Consider the following 19,862-nt stretch of genomic DNA (forward strand, 5'->3'; position numbering starts at 1 on the left):
ATGTCTTTGAGTCTGAGAAGGAAGTTTTTTCCATGTAAATAATAGCCCTTCTAAGCTCTAGGAGAGTAACAGATATTCTAAGCATCATTTGCCTTCCAAAGTACCAGGAGTCCTCTTCTGTGTCCTGCGTGGAAATTATCTAATGGTTATGAGCTGACTTAAAAACGTCTTTTACTGAAGTGGATCTCCTCTGCACACATAATGTGACCCAAACAGCTTAATGGTGTGTCAAAAGCACAATGAAGTGTCTCTGTCTGAGGCGGGGTTTATCTATAATGGGACACTCAGGAACTTGGGATAAATTAATTAAATCAATTTTTATACCTCCATATTTATGTAGCTGGTGGTGATGGTAAAGTGCAAACAATGGCCAGTTGCAAATTGATACAGTCCCCCTTGGAGTTTATTGCACTAAAGACTTATATTACTAGTAATTTAAAACCAAGTGCCTCTACGTTAAAAAGATCTGACCTTTACTGTGCTTTTCACTGTGAGCTTCTGATACAATGCCTAGGGATTACCAGAACACCTTAGGTAGCTGCAAGTGTCTCACAGCAGTTCAAAATAACCTCTGTGAAGGGAGCAAACATACTCAGCTGCAACTAGAAATACAGATCCTAAGAAATACCTTGGACACAAACAGGTGCAAAGTTCAATGCCCACAAAACCAGTCTTGTGTTTTAATCGCTATTGCTTAAGATTGATCCCTCTCAAAGCAAGGCTAACCCCACATCTATGGCTGTAAATTACATTATTTAATGCACATTCAGTGCAGAATTTGTCCTTTTTTCTCTTTAAACAGTTCACAAACTACAAGTATTTTGCTCTGCATTTGGAATGCTTCTACTCATTAATGAAGTATGTTGTCTCACTGGAGTGATTTTGCAATGATCTCATACCCCAGTAAGAAGCATATTTGACCTATCTGTGGCAGAAGTAGGAATTATTGTTAGCCACAAGGTAATTTCTTCCATTCCCAAAGGTGCTACCCTGCCAAAATTTGCAATAAAGTCTATTAAATAATATCTGTAATAACTTGTAGGCAGTATCTCTCCACTGTATGTCATTTTGAAGGACATGAGTCCATGTATCTCAACGTCAGTGAATAAAGATTACTGATAAAGTAGTGCTTCCAGAAATGGCAATTAAATATTCTAAATGTAATTTCTGGCAATTCCTCACTGGCACTTCATCCAGTTTTCTCCAGAGTCTTTTCAAAAATACACTTCATTCTGCAGAAGTCTTTACCTGATTTTGTTAAAATTGCTTTTAAAAGTTTTATTAGTACAAATTTTAATTATCTTCTGGCTTTGCTTTCCAGGAAAAAAAAAAAAAAGTCCAGAAGAAATGCCATCTGATATTCCATAATGTCAGAGTGAGGAGCTGCTAGTGTGAGTTTAGACAACATATAAACACAAGACAGAGTCAGTAATCTGGTGATGTTTTTGACTGTTGAATTCATCTGAAGAAAACTGAAGATCACAGAACCACAGACTGGCGTAGATTGAAAGGGACCTTAAAGCTCATCTTGTTCCAGCCCTCTGCCATGTGCAAAGACACTTTCTACTATACCAGGTTGCTCCAAGCCCCATCCAACCTGGCCTTGAACACTTCCAGGTATGGGGCAGCCACAACTTCTCTGGGCAACCTGTGCCAGGGCCTCACCACTCAGAGGGAAAAATTTCTTTGAAATTTAACCTTGCTTGCTGTCAATGTAATGTCATTCCCCCTTGTCACAGAGTCACAGAATATTCTGAGTTGGAAAGGACCCACTAGGCTCCATAGCAGGTGAACTGCTATGGTAAATAAATAATTTGACTTTTCTAAACATCACTATTTTATCATCACAGTCTGCTCCTGTGGAAAAGAAGAAAAGTAGGAAAATCCTGCTATGGTAATGACATATGGACTTAACATTCAGCAAATTTCACTATGTAAATTAGTGTTCTGGTGTTCTTTGGGGTAGAGTTAGTTTTCTCCCTAGTAGCTGGTATGTGGCTGGGTTTTTGATTTAGAATGAGAATAATGTTGATAACATACTTTTTATAGAAGGAGACGGTGAAGAAGTTGGGGAAAATCAGTCACAGAACTGAGGATGGACTTATTTTTTTTTTAAGGATGTTTTAGGTTTTTTATATTTTGGGCAACCAAGCAGTGGCCTCTTCACACTGCTTCCATGAAGTGTTTTTAGTGATTTATCTCAGGAAAAACTATTCTTACAGCTGTGATCTTTGGTTTTGTATCTAAGTCTAAGCTAGAAATAGTTTTGCTGTCTGGAGGAAACATATTGAGGGTCTCAAAGGCAGAAAGCATTCTCAAAATTTCTTGATGTTTAGATAATTTTGTCATTCTAAATGTATTTTTCACACCTTGAGGAAAGAAATCCCCCAGATTTTGTCCTAAAAATCAAGTTTCAGTCATCCAAGGTGAAGATGGAATGCTTAAAAGGAAGGAGAATGTGTCTTGTACTGAACCAGAAACCAAGAGGTGAATCAAACTGATACACCAGGTCCAAAATGATTGTGTTTGAAATTCCTGATCTTAGCACGTCTCAGGACTCTGGGTGCTTGAAAATAGAAAACTGGCTATAGAAAATACTGAAATAGAAAGAGGTTTTTTTCATCAGAAAGAAAAAAATGGAGACACACTTTTTCCCAGAAGGTCTTCTCAAAAAGGCCACTGTTTTTAATTAATTTTCCTGATCAGAGACAGAAATACCCAGTACTCACACACGCCAGGCTCAACAATGTCCAAAACTTAAGCTTGAGGTACCAAATTTATTTGATGCCTACATGTTGAATCAAACAATTTGGGAAAATAAGTCCATATAGATGTGTTACTATGTGATAAACCAAGGAATCATCCAGAAGAAAAGTTTAGCATCTCCATTTCGACTAGGAAGCATTATGGAGAAAAGCAGACCATGGTGAGCAGCTGCAAAGGAAAGAGCAGGATGGAAGATGGCTTAATGCCACAAGGATAGCCATCAAACCCCAGAAAACTTGATTTTCCATTCTAGATTTTATTTTACTTCTTATCTTTAACAAGTTCACTTTTGAATACCTTGGACCAAAATAAGTGCTGAAGACAATGCTGTTAAAACACCTCACTACAGCATGGAATATTACAAACTGAGGAGTACTGCAGGTGAATAAAGGCTTACTGGGCTTCCAGCAGAATGGTCTCCATGGTGTGGGAGATGCATGGTGCTGAGGACAGGAGGACTGGAGGAGAGGAAGAGCAGAGGATGGGGTTTTCCAGTACTGTAAAGCACACTCAACCCTTTCAGAGCTGCCTGGCCCAGTGGGAACAAGCATTTCCAGTACTGTGGCATGCATTAGGGGCATTCCCAGTGCCGCTGCAGGGATGGCAGGACTGGTGTTTCCAGTAGTGCAGGGACAGGTGTTTTGACTCAGTCCCTGATGGTCCCTGCAAGTGCCATGGGGATGGGTGTCTTCAGTACAACCACCTCTACACTAGGTAGGTGCTGCAGAGTGCTGTTGGGATGGATGGCCCTGGTGGGGCACAGGCACATGACTGGTGCTCCGAGAGCTGCACCGTACGTGGGGATGGTGCTGTTCCAGGTGGGCATGGTCTCCACTGTTCAGGATGGATGTTGCCTGGATGGGATGAGACGGAGGTAGGTGCTGAGGGGGATGGTTGCATTGGGCTTTGGTATGTCTAGGCATCATGGTTGGTATGATGTTAGGCGAGTTGGCCTGTTGTGGGATTGCTTGGCATGAAATGGGATGGGTCCATATGCCGTAGGAAGGGTTTGTCTGACATGGGGTTGGTTGGCACAATGAGGGGCAGGTTGGTCTGTTGTTGGGCAGGTCGGGGTGATATGAGGCAGGTTGGGGTGACATGGGCCAGGTGGATGTGCTATGGAGAAGGTTGGTGTGATGCAAGGCAAGGGGATGTGATGTGGGGAACGTTCATAGAATCACAGAATCATGGAATAAGCTGAGTTGGAAGAGACTCATCAGGATCATCAATTCCAGTTCCTGGCCCTGTGTAGGACACCACAACAATCCCACCATGTGCCTGAGAGCATTGTCCAAATGCTTCTTAAGCTGTCAGATTTGATGCTGTGACCGCTTTTCTGGGGAGCCTATTCCAGTGCTCAGCTACCCTCTTGATGAAGAACTTTTTTCTAATATCCAACTCAAACCTTTCCCACCTCAGCTTCAGGCCATTCCTTCAGGTCCTGTCACTGATAACGAGAGTTAAGAGACTGTTACGTACCCTGCGCTTCTCCTCCTGAGGATACTGAAGACCTCAATGAGGTCTACTCTTCTTGTTCGGTCTCTTCTCCAGGATGAACAGAAGAAGTGTCCTCAGTAGCTCCTTATAAGGCTCTCCAGACCGTTCGCTGTCCTCATTGCCCTCCTTTGGACCCTCTGCAATAGCCCAAGGTCTTTTTTATATTGACATGACTTAGATGGATGTGACACTGGGCAGGCTGGCCTGTTTTGGGGCAGGTATCACATGGGGCAGGTGGATATGATGTTGAGCAGGTCGGAGTGATATGTAGGGGGTGCTGAGGATGACACCAGTGCCGATCCACAGAGTCGGGCCCAGGCTCGCAGCCCCTCCGGGTGCTATGGCGACCGCCCCTCCCTCCCCTCTGCTGAACTATTTTCCTTCCCACCACGTGATGACAACAGCTCCCGCACACGTGACGGAGGGCATGCAGTCAATCAAACTGGATCTTCTCCAATCATCGCCCGTAATTGGGAGCCGTCCCGCCTTCCGGAAGCGGGCGCTCTAATCGACGCCGTCGCGCATTCCTGCCGTTTGACAGGGCCTGCGCAGAGGGGCGTTGATTTGCGTCAGATTAAGCCAGTCGTAACTCGAGAAGGCGTGTGGGCTCCCGCCCCTGCGGCGCGAGGACCAATGGGCGTGCGGGAGGCGGTGCTTCGCCCCCCCACCCCCCCCCGGCACTGCGGTAATATGGCTCCGTAGCGGGCGGCCGGCTCGGCATTGCTGCCGCCATTAACCTCTGTGTGCCGGGCGGCCTCGGGGGAGTGGAAGCGGGGACCCTACGTGAGGATGACCTCGGCTGCCAGTCCCGCCGCATTACCGCCCAGCTCCGCCGCCCGCGCCCTGCATGTGGAGCTGCCTTCGCAGCAGGTACGGCAGGGCCTAGGGGCGGCGCTCGGAGGGGGCTGAGGCGGAGGAGGGTGTCTCCTGAAGTGTGGGGTGTTCTGAGGTGAAGGGGATCTGCTCTTTTAGATGTGGGATGCCCTGAGGTGTACGCAGGGGCGTGCTCACTGAGATGTGGGTTGTTCTGGGGTGAATGGGAGATGTTTCCCGAACTGAGAGGTGCTCCCTGAGGTGTACAGGGGTTGCTCCCTCAGGTGAATGGGGGCGCTCCCTGAGGTAAAGGCGTGGACAGGTACTCCATGAGGTGTCAGTGGGGCTACCCCGAGGTCTGAGGGTACCTGGGGTAGAGTCCCCAAGCTGATGGAAGGTGAGTTCCTGAGGCAAGGGGCAGTTTGAGCACCTTTCTCTTAGACTGGTAGGAAGGCAAGAGGAAACATGGGGGTAGGGGTCTGTGCTTCTCTCCTGGGGGAGTCAGGTGGTGTTTCCTCTCCCAGAAAACTTATTTCTGTGCCTGTTAAGGATCTGGAGCAGACTAAAAGTGGAAGTTGCAGCAGGAATAACACCGTGGAAATCGATGCTGAACTTGGGCACGTCCTGGGGCTGAAGCATGGGGTGTCCCCTCCTCCTTCTCTTGGTGGGAAGCAAGTGTGGCTATAACATGAGGTGTATTCTGAAAAGTGGTGAAACGTTCTCTCCCCATTGCATCCTTCCTTCGCCTAACTCTTTTTCCTGTTTGCTGATAGTTGGCTTTTGGTTTATTTGGCATTTGTTCCACATTTTCATTTTGGAGAGCATTAATTTTAAGTGAGGAAGACTAGGTTCTGCCTGAGCATTTAGCAATCCGTATCAAACCAACTTTGTGCCCTTTCCCCTCTTTCATGTGGTGACTTTTATTGTACGGGAGCTGGAGCAGGGGTGGTGAAGGTGGGAGTAATTAGCAAAATTTTGCTTTTCTTTAGAAATAGTGTAAGATGTGAATGTTGTTTTGGCTTATTGACTCACTACAGTCATGTTATTACAAGTTAGACACGCAATCTGTTTTACATGTTACCAGGGAATATAAAGAGTACTAGAGAAAAAATCAACAGATGTTAACTTGAAGTTAGATCCATAACTGCTCTTTTGTTAAACATGTTCTAGAAGACATCCTCTTGGGGGCAAAGAGAGGGAAGTGGAGGTGGCTGTTGGCCACCTGACCCTAATTTGTGAGAAAGTACTTACTCTGAAATGTGGGTCTGTTCTATGTTAATAAGCATAAACATGAATGCTGCTCTGTATGAACAAGAAACAATGGATTGTCCACAAAATCAAGTATGGCCTTCTCCTTGCTGAATTTTTGGTTTTATTCTTTCTCAGGCTTGTGCAAGGACCGAGTGAATGCTGCAGGGAGAAGCCTCATATTAGTAATGGGATTTCATTTGGGAAAGTGAGACCAAAACACAGGCTTTTTATTCTAGGAGCAGAAACTTTTATAGGAGTTCCTAGGAGCAGAAATTGAGTCATCAATGATAGGATGTTCCAGTTGAGTAAATATTTATCGAGGAATCTTGTATGTTAATTGTAGCAAGTGTAAAGCTGTGATAGAGACTGAGGTATTCTGCTGTGCGCTCTGCTAACACAAGGACCATGTGCTGAGGGACCTGTGTACTGTGTCCATACTTGGAATCAAATTGAGAGGCTCACGTGAACACAGTGATAGCAAATCACCCTCTCTATTATCTGAGCTCAAAAGTCTGTTAGTGAAGTGCAAGATACCTTGAAGAGGCTCAGCACGCTGGAGCCATTTTACTGCAGAATTATGAAAAAGATAAGTCATTCCTAGTCTATTGTACCACCTCTGTAATGCCATAGTCTGGCTGACTGAAGCTATGTGATGCTACATAAGGCAAGGTAATTGCTTGCTGTATGCCAGCATGAAATCAACTTGGTGATTTGTTTCAGTAGGCAGCTTTCTCTAGAACACCCAAAGCTACATTTTTTTTGACTATAAGGATTGAGAGCAGGATGGTCTGAGTCATGGCTATAAATCTCTCCAAAGACAAATTCTCAACTTGTGAATTCAAGGTGAGTGCTTTTAATGACTGAAGTGACTTTTTAGGGGAAGAAGTATTGATGGTGTAATTTGGATTTAGTCTAGCTTTAATTGTTCCAATGACTTTTACATTAATAAGAAAACAATGTTCCTGCTACTAACACTTTTGCAGGAGCGAAAAGTTAAGTCTGAAACCTTTTGCTACTGTGATGACACTTATGTCAAAACTGACTGACCTCTTCTGTAACTTGTTTGTGTGGTGGGATGACTGGGGCAGAGAATGCTTTTTGCTGTTGTATTCTGTATTTTAGGAAAGAGAAATAGAGGATATGGCTGTAAAGAAATGCATCAGATTAAGCATAAAATTCCCATTTGAATCCCTTAGTAATTGTGTCAGGATGTTGTTCTCTTTTGCTGTACAAGTGAGCATAACAGTACTGAAAATGTGAAATAATTGCACTTCAGGAGCAGAGAGAGATTCTTTAGTAATATCTCTTCGTGGTTGCTCGATGCAAAAAAAACTGGGAGTGTCATAATAACTTAAGGATTTTTGAATGCTCAAAACAAACTGTTCAATCCTGTCATTATAAGCAGTTCAAAGTGGTGGAGGGGTTGGGGGACCCAAACCTTTTAGGCTTTTTTTTTTTTGTGAGTCATGTGATCATCATGAGCTTACATCTGTTTTAGTCTTAGTTCTTTTATTCATTTTGGACTCCAAAGTAAGTGGTGTAGATATTCTACATGTGATTATGGGGTACAAAGAGAAGATTTCTTGTGTCAGCTGAGCAGTTACCAGCTGTTTACATAATTTTGTGGGGGTAGAAGTTGAGTTCTGAGTTGCTCCTCAGTGTAAATGCAATTACTTAGTGAGGAAGTAGTTAAGAGGTTTAGCTAGTAGAAAAGGGTGCAGAGAAGGATAGACCAGAGAACACAGCTGTTTTTCAAGACCAATACATAGTCTTAAGTTTTTTCAGTTATAGTATAGATATCTGTTTTAATTTTTTTTTGGTGTAACTGTTGCTTTAGTTAGTATTAAAGTAGCAGATAATGCCATAGACTAAGATATTTTGTTAGATCTAACACTGACTTCAGATGTTGCATTCTTTAACTCCATACTGACCTTGCAAAGGGCTGTTCTGCATTCAGATAGCTGGAAAATAATTATACTTCTGCATGGACCATGTCAAGTATTGAGATATTCCTTATTCTTCCTGTTTCACTTTCTCCTTGTGTGAATTAGGGCAGACTTGATGTCTTTTGAACATCTTCCATTTGCTGACTGCTCCTGGTGAAGCTCTCAGTGCAGTACAGAAGCCGGAGTAGCCATGGCATGGCGTATGGATGATTAGAAACCTGTATTGACCCTTGATGTGTTCACATGAAAGCTACATAGCTGTTTTCCTTCTTAAGGGAAACTTTCAAAAGCCTTTCAGATGCCCAGAAGTGTAAAGGCATCTGAGGCACTTTGATTTAAGGATCTGTAAACTAAAATTCACTACTGTGCATCTTTGAGCCCATGTTGATGAAATAACTTTGATTTTTCTTGTGGTAATTTAGTCTGGGTAAATCACTCTGCACAGGTTCAGTGTATGTGGTTCCTTGCATAAGATCTTTGGGAATGTGAGGTATGTGATGTAGTGAATGTTTTGCATCTTCACAGGAAGAAAAGTGTAGTTGTGTTCCTACGGTGTTGTCCTCAGTTCTGATTCCTAGTGGAAATAGTTTTCTTAAAGGCACTTGCAGGAAAGTAATTTAATCTTAAAAAGGGAAAGGAGTTCCTGGATGGCTGTTGATCACTTGACTTGGGGAAATGGAGGTAGGAAGGAGGTGCAGTTGAAAGGAGAACTACAAGTGATTTATTGAACTAATTATGGCTGTATATGAACTAATTATGGCTATGTAGCTTTGAGGGCCTTGCTGTCTTCAAGTGTGTGCTGGAAGACATTAAAATAGAATTCCTTAAAATTCTTTATGGTGTGTCCCACAAAAAAATGCATATCAAATGCTTCTGCTTTGCATCAGAAGTAGATCTGAAAGGCCCTTTGATTCTCTTGACTCTGAACTGTGGAAAACTGTTAAATTGCAAACCTCATAAGTCTTCCTAGCGAGTGTGTAAATTAGAGCACAAGCGTTTTCTTGCCCTTCCTGTGGTTTTAAGTAACCATACATCTGAGTAATGCCTAAACTTCCCATGTACGTTTCTTGGATATTAAAAGCTTTATGTTTTGCAGCAGAGGTGACCAAAACCTTCTGTGAGATATGTTCCACTTAAAACAAAAAAAGGTATTAAATTGGAAAATGAGGCAGCTTGAAAACATATATAAAATTAAGTATGAATTTTTATCTACCATTTGACTTCTAAGAGATTGGATCATGTGATTGCTTCTTAATATTCAAACTGGCACGGGGAGGTGAAAGCAAATAGTGAAAGTGTGAGGAAGTTGGAAGGTGCAATATGGAGGTGTAGAGCAGTGCTGTGATAATAAATAATGCTCACATTGACTAAATATAGATCATATTTTGGTAACTTTTTTTTGTTTCAGGGCTGGAAGTTTTATGCTTTTTCTTAAAAAGACCCAGCACAACCTGTCTGCTATGAGCTACAAAGCACACAGAACCCTCTGTTTTAATATAACTTAATTCTGACAAATATCCAGACATCTAAATAGATGACATTGCAAGCTCAGGTCCGTTTAGTTCAAAAATAGTGGATTTGCTGTAGTAACATTTGTGTTACTAATTAATTTTTGCCTCCTGCTTTAATGCTAAAATAGTTGGAAGGATTTTGCTTAAATTCTTCCAGAGCTTCTGTGGGTCACAGAGCAAGGAAACAAGCCATGAAATTCATGTGAAAGCCAGGTAAAAACAGAGTGTGTACCATGTCATACAGAGGTCAGAGCTGATCCTGATCTGAAAAGAATTCCGGGAATTTACTTCCTTGACAGAATTGTGAGGAAGGCGCCAGTCTGAAAACAGAGATTGTGCCCAGAGATGAAGACTGTCTTGGCATGTCTTGATTAAAAACTGTTCGAAAAGTAGGGTACCCCATTAAAGGAGGTAGATCTGGTGCTGAAATTTTAGCCAGTGTTGAGAGTTCTTTGTTCTGGAAACACGATAATTGCTTTTCAGGTCAGCAGGCCTCTGAGAGAGCCCTGAGTGGTGATATAATTTTGGTGAATTTAGGCTAAGTAATTTACATAAACTTCTACTTCGCTTGTACAAGGTTATTTCTCAGCCTTTTTAATGCTAGTTTTACCATTGTATTTACATTTCAGGCAAAAGTAAGTTTCTGGTTACCTGGGTTGTATGGAAAGTCATCAGGAATTGGATGGGTGCGGCAGCCTTTTTCAAATTCAGTCATAGATGTATAAAACTTTCTCCCTGGGCAATTGAATTTAAGCTTCATTCTGGAAAATGTATTTCTATTTATAAAATTCTTTAAAAATCTGCCTGATGGAATTTCTGAAACTTGCTTATGGCCATGGGTGCAGTGAGCCCACTGTCACTTAGTAACATCTGGAAGTTTTCAGCCAAACCCTCCATTCACAGAGGGGGCTGTTTGATGGCGTCTTGGGTAGTTCTTGCTGGAACAAAGAACATTCCTCCCTTGCTTAAGTTCAGATACTCCCTTGACAGCTTTGCAAATTTATTTAACGTGTCAAAGGGCCTGGTGAGAGTAGAATTCATGAACAGCGTTGCTAAAAGAGCCTAAGAGTGCTAAAGAGGGAAGACGGTGCTATTGGGAGAAGGCAGATGTGGGACAAGGAGAAGACAGACCTCTCCCTTTTCCCAGCTGTGAGCCATTAGATCATCCCAGCTGCTGACAGCATGATAGGCTCCATGTGATTAGAATGGGCTTTGCTGTTGCCCATATTAGTGACCTGAGCTTCACAATTGATACTTGGATCTTGAGCTAGAGTCAGTGTAATGGCTGAGTACCAGAAATAGAAAATGTGTTTGGCTGTCTTCTCATCCAGCCTGGATATACTGACTTCTCTGAGATCTTCAGTCCTGTATTGCTGGTAACCTGTAAACTCTTTGAGGAGATAGCAGTGAAAATTAGCTATACTCATTGCATATTTTGCCTTTTTTCTTTTTAATGAAAACAGGTCCTGCACTATCATCTTGCACTCACACTGGTCTTTTTGAAGTTAAGTGCTTAGCTTGGTTTTTAGCCCTTTTATTTTGAATTTTAAGGTGGACTTTTCAGAATGACTGTTCTGGCTGCAGAGCATCGTATCCTGGGGGAATCCTCCCTCATAGTGAAGATTTCTTGACACTTTTACAGAAAGAGCAAAATAGCTGAAACTTGTCACTAAAGAAAAGGGACCCTTTTTAGCACTTCACCAAGAAGGAGGAGGAAATGAAAGAATTGTATATTATCTGCAGCTACTGTATTCAACATAGACTATACTGGTTTATTCTCTAAAAAGAGTTGATTTTGCAGTTTGAAATGCTCTGGTACCTCATTGTGAACTGCCTTCCCCTTGGTTCATGGCAGTGCCTGGCTCTGTTGCTCCATGTACACTTCAAACTGGTGGTTTCATTCCAGCCGTTCTCTGCTTTCAGCCTTTTGCTGCTGTGTTGTCCCCTCCTTGGTCTGTTCAGCTGCTTGCCCAGCCATGTGGTAAACCATACTGAGGAACTGACCTGGTGAAACTAACCCAGGAAAAGGGAGAGGTGGTTAGTTTCCATCCAGATTGGTTGCCCGATATGATTCTGTGAGCAGCTGCACAAGTGCTTATTTATGGTGTAACGAATAAGAAAGGGTGATGCAGTGCTGGGGGTTGGCAGTGTTTGACTGATGCTGGTGCTAGCTGAGCTGCAACACAGTGGGGTTTTTGTTTTGTGTATTCCAATGTCTCCACTCCAGCACAGAATGATATGAAATACATAGGAAGTAACTCTAGATATTTAAAACTTCCCTCAAAATAATACTTTGTCACAAAACAAAGCCCTTAATGAGGAATTCCAGAGTCTATTTCAGTTGTCTTTGGGTATGTCTTTTGTAGCTGATAGTCTCCTGGTTTAAGCTAATTATATTTGATCAGGAGGGGTTAATTGACTCTGAATGTTGCCTGTGTAGTGTTCTGAGGAAATTTGAGTAATTCATTATAATATCACTGAACATTGTGGGCGAGCGGGAAGATTTATTATCAGGATTCAAGTCTCTCTGTCATCATAATGTCACTAAATGGATAGGAGGAGAGTGCTGGCTAAGCTGGAGATTCAAATAGACATTCATTACCTGTTGCACATTGACTTCTTAACTATGTTGTGGTCTCATAGCCCCAGATTTAATGATCCTCTTCCAACAGGTTTAGGAGAAATAAGACTTTAACCCCCAGATCCTGAAGGGTGCAAGGAAGTCACAAATCATGGAGATAAGAGGTGCAGGTTAGGACACTTGGCAGCTTTTATTTTTTTTTTTTCCCCAAACCTCATTGACCTCATTGTGTACTGTGAATGGTAAGAAACTTGTTTGACTTTGCTTGAGAGCTAATCAATGAAACATATTACTTAAAGCAGGTAAACAAATTAGTTTGCAATCCTAAAGAGACCTGGAGAAAATTGCTGTCTTAGAGTGCAGTGGGGGCTGTTCTTTGTAAGGGATGAAAGGAAAAAAAAGATACCAAAAATGAAGGGAATGAGCATGGTAGTTGATTGATTTCTCTGCTATTGATGTTAATTAAAAGAGACATGGCACATAAAATTCTTGAATCATTTTAATAGGTAGTAAAATTCATGTGCAAAGCTGTTTCTTAAAGAGTGTTTCAGTTGCACATAAAAACAACCATTGAAGCTACCCAGCTTTGCGGTTAGATGTGTAAAAATGTTAAAGGTCCTCCTGGCTTCTTTTAAGTGAGGCTTATTTCTGTTGACATTTTTGATACCAGTTTCTAAGAAAATAAGACCATGTAGTCTCACAGTATGTTTTTTGTTGGTTGTTTTTTTTTTTTTTTTTTTTAATCATGTAGTTTTCATATACTGGGCATCCCATCTTAGGTTCTGTTTATAGTCTAAGTCATAAACAGACTTTGAGTGGAATGACTCCATCATTGATATTTAAGCTGTCAAACAAAAATTTAATATTCCTCATACCTTTCCATAAAGGAAAACTAATATATCGCTGGAGTGGTGTTAAGTGATATAAAGTGTCATACTATGATTCTAAAACAGATTATGGCCTTTCAACTCTTCTTAAAAGCCTTTTAAGACTAGCAACAAACAGGAAAATTGTCTTTTGGTTTCAAAAGTTTTTAAAATGTGCTTTTGGTCAATCGGCTTTTAATGTGGATTCAGCCTTACAAATAAAGACACTTGAGAAAAAGTGGTGTAAGATGAACTCTGAGGTAAAAGCATGCACTAAACCAGTTGTTTGAGGCTTGTTGGTGCATTGTGGTGATCCACAAAGTATGTGGAGCCATTTGTCAACGTCCCCATGGTAGTGGGTGAGAGACTGGTCAGTTGAGAGATTGATTTGGAAAATATGACACTGTATTTGAAGTAGCAGTTTGCTGAGTGCTGCATTCATGGGAGGCTGTTTGAAACATGGGTCTTCGAAGTTACAATAGAAACAACAGCTAAGCAATGATTTAAGTGTGACAGTGCTGCAAAATTGTTTTGTTAACTAGTTAAATTTTATAAGATGTTAATGATGTAAATATTTGTCAAAGATTAAGGGTATGGTGTGCCTTGAAGCTTAGACCTTAGCCACAGCTATTAAAGCTGTTGGGCACAGAGAGGTGGGAGAGAGAGATTCATTTGATCTGATGATTTTCATTCAAGGTGCAGTATTGTAGTAAACCAAGATAATGTTGGAGTTGGATAAAATCACTTAAACTAAATATTTTAATCCTACTGTATTAATTCCAAGGGAAAAGGACTCTCTCATCACAGCAGATAGTAACTGACAGTGAAAATCTCAAATTTCACTGTGCCCTTAATATTCCCTGAAAATATTGATATGTCTTCCTGATGTATTTTACCTTTATTTAAGGTTGTTAGAGCAATTTCTAGGATTACCGTGAAATCGGGAAGCTTTGTTCAGCCGGTTCCTTATGGCTCTGGATTAGGTGGTGGTTAGTTTGAGCTATTTGTCCATTAATGCTTGTTTAAAATAGCTTTGGCTTGGAAGTGTTTCCAGTGCGATGATGCAAATCATCTGGGTGATGCTGCTGCTGTGTTTGAAGTTGATAGTGTCAGATTGCTTGAAACTGATCAAAGAGTTGGGGTGATTTTGTCATGTGGGATAAAAATGACATATAGGACATGAATAAGAATAGCTTTTCTTGAATATGAGTGTTGCTTAATCCAAGCTTTTAGGTGCTTGTTGCTTGTCCTGTGGCTTTGCTGAATCCTGGCTGTTTACACTTAATGTCTGACAGAGAAAATTGAGTGTTTGGTGGGTTTTGTGGTTTTTTTTTTGTTTTTTTTTGTTTTTTTTTTTTTCACAACATTGCTTTGGGAATCATTAAAAAGCTTTGAAAAAAGAGAAAGGATTAATTTTCAATCTGAGAAAATTCTTTGAATTTTTTCTTCTTATTTTTAGCGCCGTCTTCGTCATCTTCGGAATATTGCTGCACGTAACATTATTAATAAGAATGGTCATTGCCTCTTGGATACATACTTCACTCTTCACTTGTGTGATAACAGCAAGATCTACAAAGGTAAAGCAGGCTTGCTATCAGTCTTTTTTCTAGTTTGAATCTTTGACTTCTTATGATATGAATTACCTTTCTTAATTTTTTTTTTGTCTTGACAACTTTCTGCTATTAGTTGCATCACCTTTACTAACACTGGAAAATAGCTCTTTAGTTTCCTCAATTTCATGAAAGCTTTCAGTGTTAGCACCCAAGGAGGCAAAACAGATGACAGGTTTTGTAGTCTTTTAAATAAGCCTGTTTTTGTTATTGTTCTTCCCTGAGTGATGATGTAAGAAATTGGGACCTTCCAAGGGCACATAAAAGTTAAAGTTTTTGGAGCTTTGGTTGCCTTTGTGAGGAAGAGTGTCCCACTCTGTGCATACCAGTTGTTTTACAGAGCATACATCAGCACATATTGTTACCAAAGTTTTCAACAAATCAAATTGCCAGCCAATGACATGAAGCATCCAGGCTTCTGTTCTAGTTTAGATAACTGTGTTTGAGCATTAGATCTCTTCTCTTTCTTGCTTTTCTTTCCCACTATGGTGTATAGTTCATTGTGGAGAGATGTTATTAAAAATACCTTTTCATGTTCCTTTAGGTGTGATTGGAGATGAATTTTGATTTTCTCTTAATTTTTATTTTCATCTGGCACAGTGACACATCTGGCGTTTTGCCTTGCTTTTTTTAACAAGGTTGGTGTTTTAGAAGGATAAGAATACAAAACTTGAGCTTGCTGCCTGGACTTCGTTGAGGTGGTGGGCTAAACCTATCACTGATGACTATTTCTGCAGTGTTTTGGTATTAGGGACTCTTTTGCACTTCATCAAAGCTTTATCCCTGGTCTCCAGTGGGCTGGGATATTGTACAAAATCTGTATTCCTGCCTCTAGAGCTGTCTTTTAAGTCTTTTAAGCTCTTGCTTTGACTGGGAAAGCCAAGGTGCATGCACCAGCTTATTGCTTATTCCCATTTAAATACAGGGTTTTTGGCATCTTTGTCAGGTAACTTGGCTGTTTCCTCTCTGAGCACCTGGAATAGGTCACCATTGCTCTTCAGGAAAGTGCTATAATTAATTTATCCAAGCTGCTGTGTTCCAGGAAGATGTTGTGTGGCAAACTAGTCATTTTTTCAAATGTCATCCAAATTCTGTTAACTACTGTGCCATGTTCTTTTCTTAGAAATTGAAGCCTTGTAAAACTTGAGGAGTATCATGAGTATAAAGATGAAATACTAAATTTAAATAACGACTTGTAATAAGTAAGTGTGAAGGAGTAATTTTAGTCAAAAGCATGACACATTTCAAAGGGTCTCACTAATAAACTGGACCCACTAACATTTGTATTTCTTCATAGTTACTTATTTTGATTTTTTTCTGTTTCAAATACTAAGATTTGTATCAGTGTTTAAGCTAATCTAAAGGTGCTTTTTTACTTATTTTTCTTTAGAATTTTATAAGAGTGAGGTGATCAGGAATTCTCTGGTAAGTTACTTTAATGTGGAAAAACTTCGTTTTAAAAATTGTGTATTTAGTGCAGTATATTGATTCTTCTGCTGAATACCATAACTGTTTAATGTATCTTTCCACTGTTTGGTTCTGTTAGGAGCATTGTGTTGTTCTCCTCCTTTTCAGATTCTTTTCATGAGGGTTAGAGTAGGGAGCTACTGAGTAGTAGAAATGCTGATTTCTATTAACATCTCCGTTTTCTGTAGGAAAATGGCAAGGAACATGTACCTGCCAGATATATACATGTATCCTTTGAAGAGCTAATAGCTGTAAGAAACTGAAGTTTGAAAACATGTTAGATTTTTCTAAATTTTTCAGTTTAGATGAATGAAGGGGCCAGAACTAAACAGTTTATTACAAATGAGAAAGGGTAATAATAGGATAGGAGTAGGATGTTACAAATGTTGGCTAAGGAAGTTTGAGAATCTGCTGAAGACTTTTTAATGCCTGCATTAACAAGGTAGAGCTGCTCCATTTATAGCGCCCTGGGTAAATGCTTTGAAACCCTCCTGAATTAAGGAAGAGCTGTCTGCTTACTTAAGGCTGCTAACTTCTCCAGTTTCTGTCTTAAGTTGTTAGGATTTTTAGTTTGGTCTATTCTAAATCAGGAAAAGGAAAAACAAAAAGGGAAACTAACCACAGGATATAGGAGATAGAATAACAAAAATCTAAATAAAAGATGTCTTGAGGACATCCTGTATATAACCTATGGGTATTTGAATGACCTGGTATTCTTGTGCCTGAATAGCTATGAAATATTCCTTCTTGTTAGGAGGACTTGATTAATGCATTTTTTCTGTAATTCTTAGTGGGTAACTTTGCCTCTCCCTTCTTTTCAGAGGCATCCTATTTCAAATTGACTCATCCCAGTTCAGGGATGCTAGGCCTTTTCCAAGCTGCTTAAGCACTACAAGGGAAGGCGAGTTTTTTCATGGGGTGGTGGGTTCCTGCCTTTTTTGCAGGAGCTACTGTTTCTGTGTTCTGCAGAGGAGGGAGAGAAATAAATAAAAGCACTTTTCCCATTTCTGCTTTTGGGCACCTTGTTGTCTCTTGGCACTAGTAATGTTGGATTGACTTGGTTTTGTTACAGCTTGGGTCAGTTCTTTAGATGCTGTTAGAGATGAGTGGAAATTCTTGGAACACATCGTCTTTGCAAATCTGAGTTCTGGTGGAATTTTCAGTTTACCTTAATGTGTGCTGGTTCTGAAAAGCTCCAGATGCAAGTCTGATATCGTGGAGTAAAGATGAGCTTTTAGTGACAGCGTTTGAGGATTGAGCATCAGTCAAGAGGAGAAGGATGTGAACAAATATATCAGCAAGTTCTGCAAATTTAATTATTGGGGAATATATCAGCATTTAACTTTGGGAATACATGCTATACTCTGGTTTTCAGAAGCTGAATTATAACTGTGAAAGGAATGTTACTTCTATTTTGAAAGTTCCTGATTTGGTTAAACTGAATTGGTAATTTCTGAAGTAAATTCTTTGTCTTGTAATGGAAGGAAGCAAAACCCGTTCACAGTTTCTGAAGTACTTTACAGCATGTAGCTTTTAACTAAGGAATTCTCTCTAGCAAACTGGGTAAGGAAGCAGCAGAGCTTGAAATGGTTGTTCCTAATTCTTAAGGTTTTTAAAAATTTTTGAGGTAGGCTTTGCTGCTTTCTGAATTGTCAATTTATGGACTAGTTTCAGCTTGTTTATACTGTATTTATCCTTCTTTGAATACTTAGAATCCAACATGGAGAAGTCTGGACTTTGGAATAATGCCTGATCATCTTGATACCTCTGTCTCTTGTTTTGTTGTGAGGATCTGGGGTGGCAAGAAGGAACACTTTCAGCTTTTGATTGAATGGAAGGTCAATTTAGATGGGTTAAAGTACTTGGGCCAGCAGGTAATGTGAAAATATTTTTTCTCAACTTTTTTCTTCAGGAAACAAAACATCTGGATGAATTAATATATAGAATGCTGAGAAAGGAAATGTGTGTGTTTGAAGATTATATTTTAAAGTTTGATTACAGATATTCATGTTAGTTTACATCAGAGCTTTAAATTATAAAATCATATAGTGGTTGGGGTTGGAAGAGACCTTAAATATCATCCAGTTCCATTCCACTACTGTGGGTGAGGACACCTTCCACTAGACCTAGACAGGTTGCTCTAAGCCCCTCCCATCATGGCCCACTTCCAGGTATGGGGCAGTCACATCTTCTGTGGGCAACCTGTGCCAGGACCTCATCACCCTCACAGCCAAGAATTTCTTCCCAATATCACATCTAACCCTGCCCTCTGGCCGTGAGAAGTCATTCCCCCTTGTCCAAAGGCCCTCTCCAGCTCTCTTGGAGCTCCTTGAGCCACTGGCAGGGGCTATAAAGTCTCCCTGGAACATTCTGTTCTCCAGAACAAACTCTTGAGTCTTACCTTTGTTTAGTTTCCAACTATCTTACTTATTTTTGTCACCTGGAAATGCAATAATAGGAAAGATGCTCTGTCTAGTATTTCTGATTTTAAAGTAGAATGGCTGAACATGGTGACTGTTGCTAAAGCTGTGAAGCAAACAGATTTTTCCATGTTAAATTCAGTTTTCTGTGAGCTTTTCTGTACTTCTAGAATTACAGGTGATGAAAAACTGCTTTAGACTCCTAGAGCAATTTGTACTCATTTGGTGTGAAAATATGCAGTAAGCTGGCTATAGACCGATTTGTTTTCTTCCTTCCCTACAGATCCATGCAAGAAACCCAAATGAGATTATTTTTGGTCTCAATGATGGTTATTATAGAGCTTCATTTGAACAGAAGGTAAGAGTGTCTTGTATTCTAGTTTGTTGGTACTGGTGACAAACTGAAATTCAACCCGTAAGATTGATTTTGCACATTTAGGATGAGCAGAACATTAAAATGCTTTGTTTTGAGAAGGAATAGTTTTTTTGACATGACAGATACGAACTAATATCTTGCCTTGGTTGCATGGATGTCTATGATGTTTTGAAAAGACTTGAAGTGTAGCATTTAGAGTCCAAAAACCCTCTGGTTACTGAAAATAAGCGTTGACTGTATTCTTTGAGGCAGACATTTCATTCCAGCATAGGACATATTGAAAGTGATGTGATTGTTAAGACTCATTTTCATGGCAAATATAAAACCACAAAGCTTTGGTTATCAGACTGAAGCCTAGAGTTTGTAGGTCTTTAATGGGAAGCTGTTTATTTGCTCATGCTGCACTTGTTTTACCCCATGGGTTTTTTCCTCAAGGATCTACTGTAGTATTAGTGCCTGTCCATGCAATATTGTCTCTGATTATTACCTCATTTATGATGAAAAAGTTTAAACTTACCTGTTGTAAGCAGTGCCTCTGACAGTTTTTTTTAATCTCAAATTGTTGGTGGCAGTACTGTGATACAGATAGGTTGTGTTAAGGAGTCCCTGGCTGGAGAGGAAATGACTCCTTGACACACAGCTGCAGTTTCTGCATTCAGTTTTCCTGAAGCAGGATGCAGTTGTTTTTCAAGATTTCAGTACTGACAGCCTGGGCCTGAATTTGAGGATGGGATCCTTGTCTTCTTTTTCTGATTGTT

At 40.4% G+C, this 19,862-nt stretch overlaps 1 protein-coding gene and 1 long non-coding RNA gene across 6 annotated transcripts in view; one reads left to right on the forward strand and one right to left on the reverse strand.

Moving 5' to 3' along the window:
* Window positions 1-2,757: 2,757 nt before the first annotated feature.
* LOC128783897 (uncharacterized) lies at window positions 2,758-4,836 on the reverse strand. Of its 2 annotated transcripts, none has more exons than XR_008429268.1 (2): window positions 4,246-4,836; window positions 2,758-2,934 (listed from the first exon to the last, which is right to left on the reverse strand). It is a non-coding gene; the product is annotated as an uncharacterized LOC128783897 (long non-coding RNA). The 2 variants fall into 2 exon arrangements; XR_008429267.1 differs by having other exon boundaries at window positions 2,758-3,620.
* Window positions 4,837-4,943: 107 nt separating this feature from the next.
* The window catches only part of UVRAG (UV radiation resistance associated), a 102,065-nt gene continuing 87,146 nt past the window's right edge, over window positions 4,944-19,862 (forward strand). For 2 of the 4 annotated variants that reach the window (XM_053934476.1, XM_053934478.1), the window contains exons 1-5: window positions 4,944-5,133; window positions 14,691-14,808; window positions 16,232-16,266; window positions 18,021-18,182; window positions 19,012-19,086. In XM_053934476.1, coding sequence (XP_053790451.1) covers window positions 5,053-5,133; window positions 14,691-14,808; window positions 16,232-16,266; window positions 18,021-18,182; window positions 19,012-19,086 — 471 coding nt within the window. In that variant the 5' untranslated portion in view covers window positions 4,944-5,052. The remainder of the gene's footprint in view (window positions 5,134-14,690; window positions 14,809-16,231; window positions 16,267-18,020; window positions 18,183-19,011; window positions 19,087-19,862) is intronic. The other 2 variants (XM_053934477.1, XM_053934479.1) reach the window with 2 other exon arrangements.

Source organism: Vidua chalybeata, chromosome 2, assembly GCF_026979565.1.
Source record: "Vidua chalybeata isolate OUT-0048 chromosome 2, bVidCha1 merged haplotype, whole genome shotgun sequence".
Classification (NCBI taxonomy): domain Eukaryota; kingdom Metazoa; phylum Chordata; class Aves; order Passeriformes; family Viduidae; genus Vidua; species Vidua chalybeata.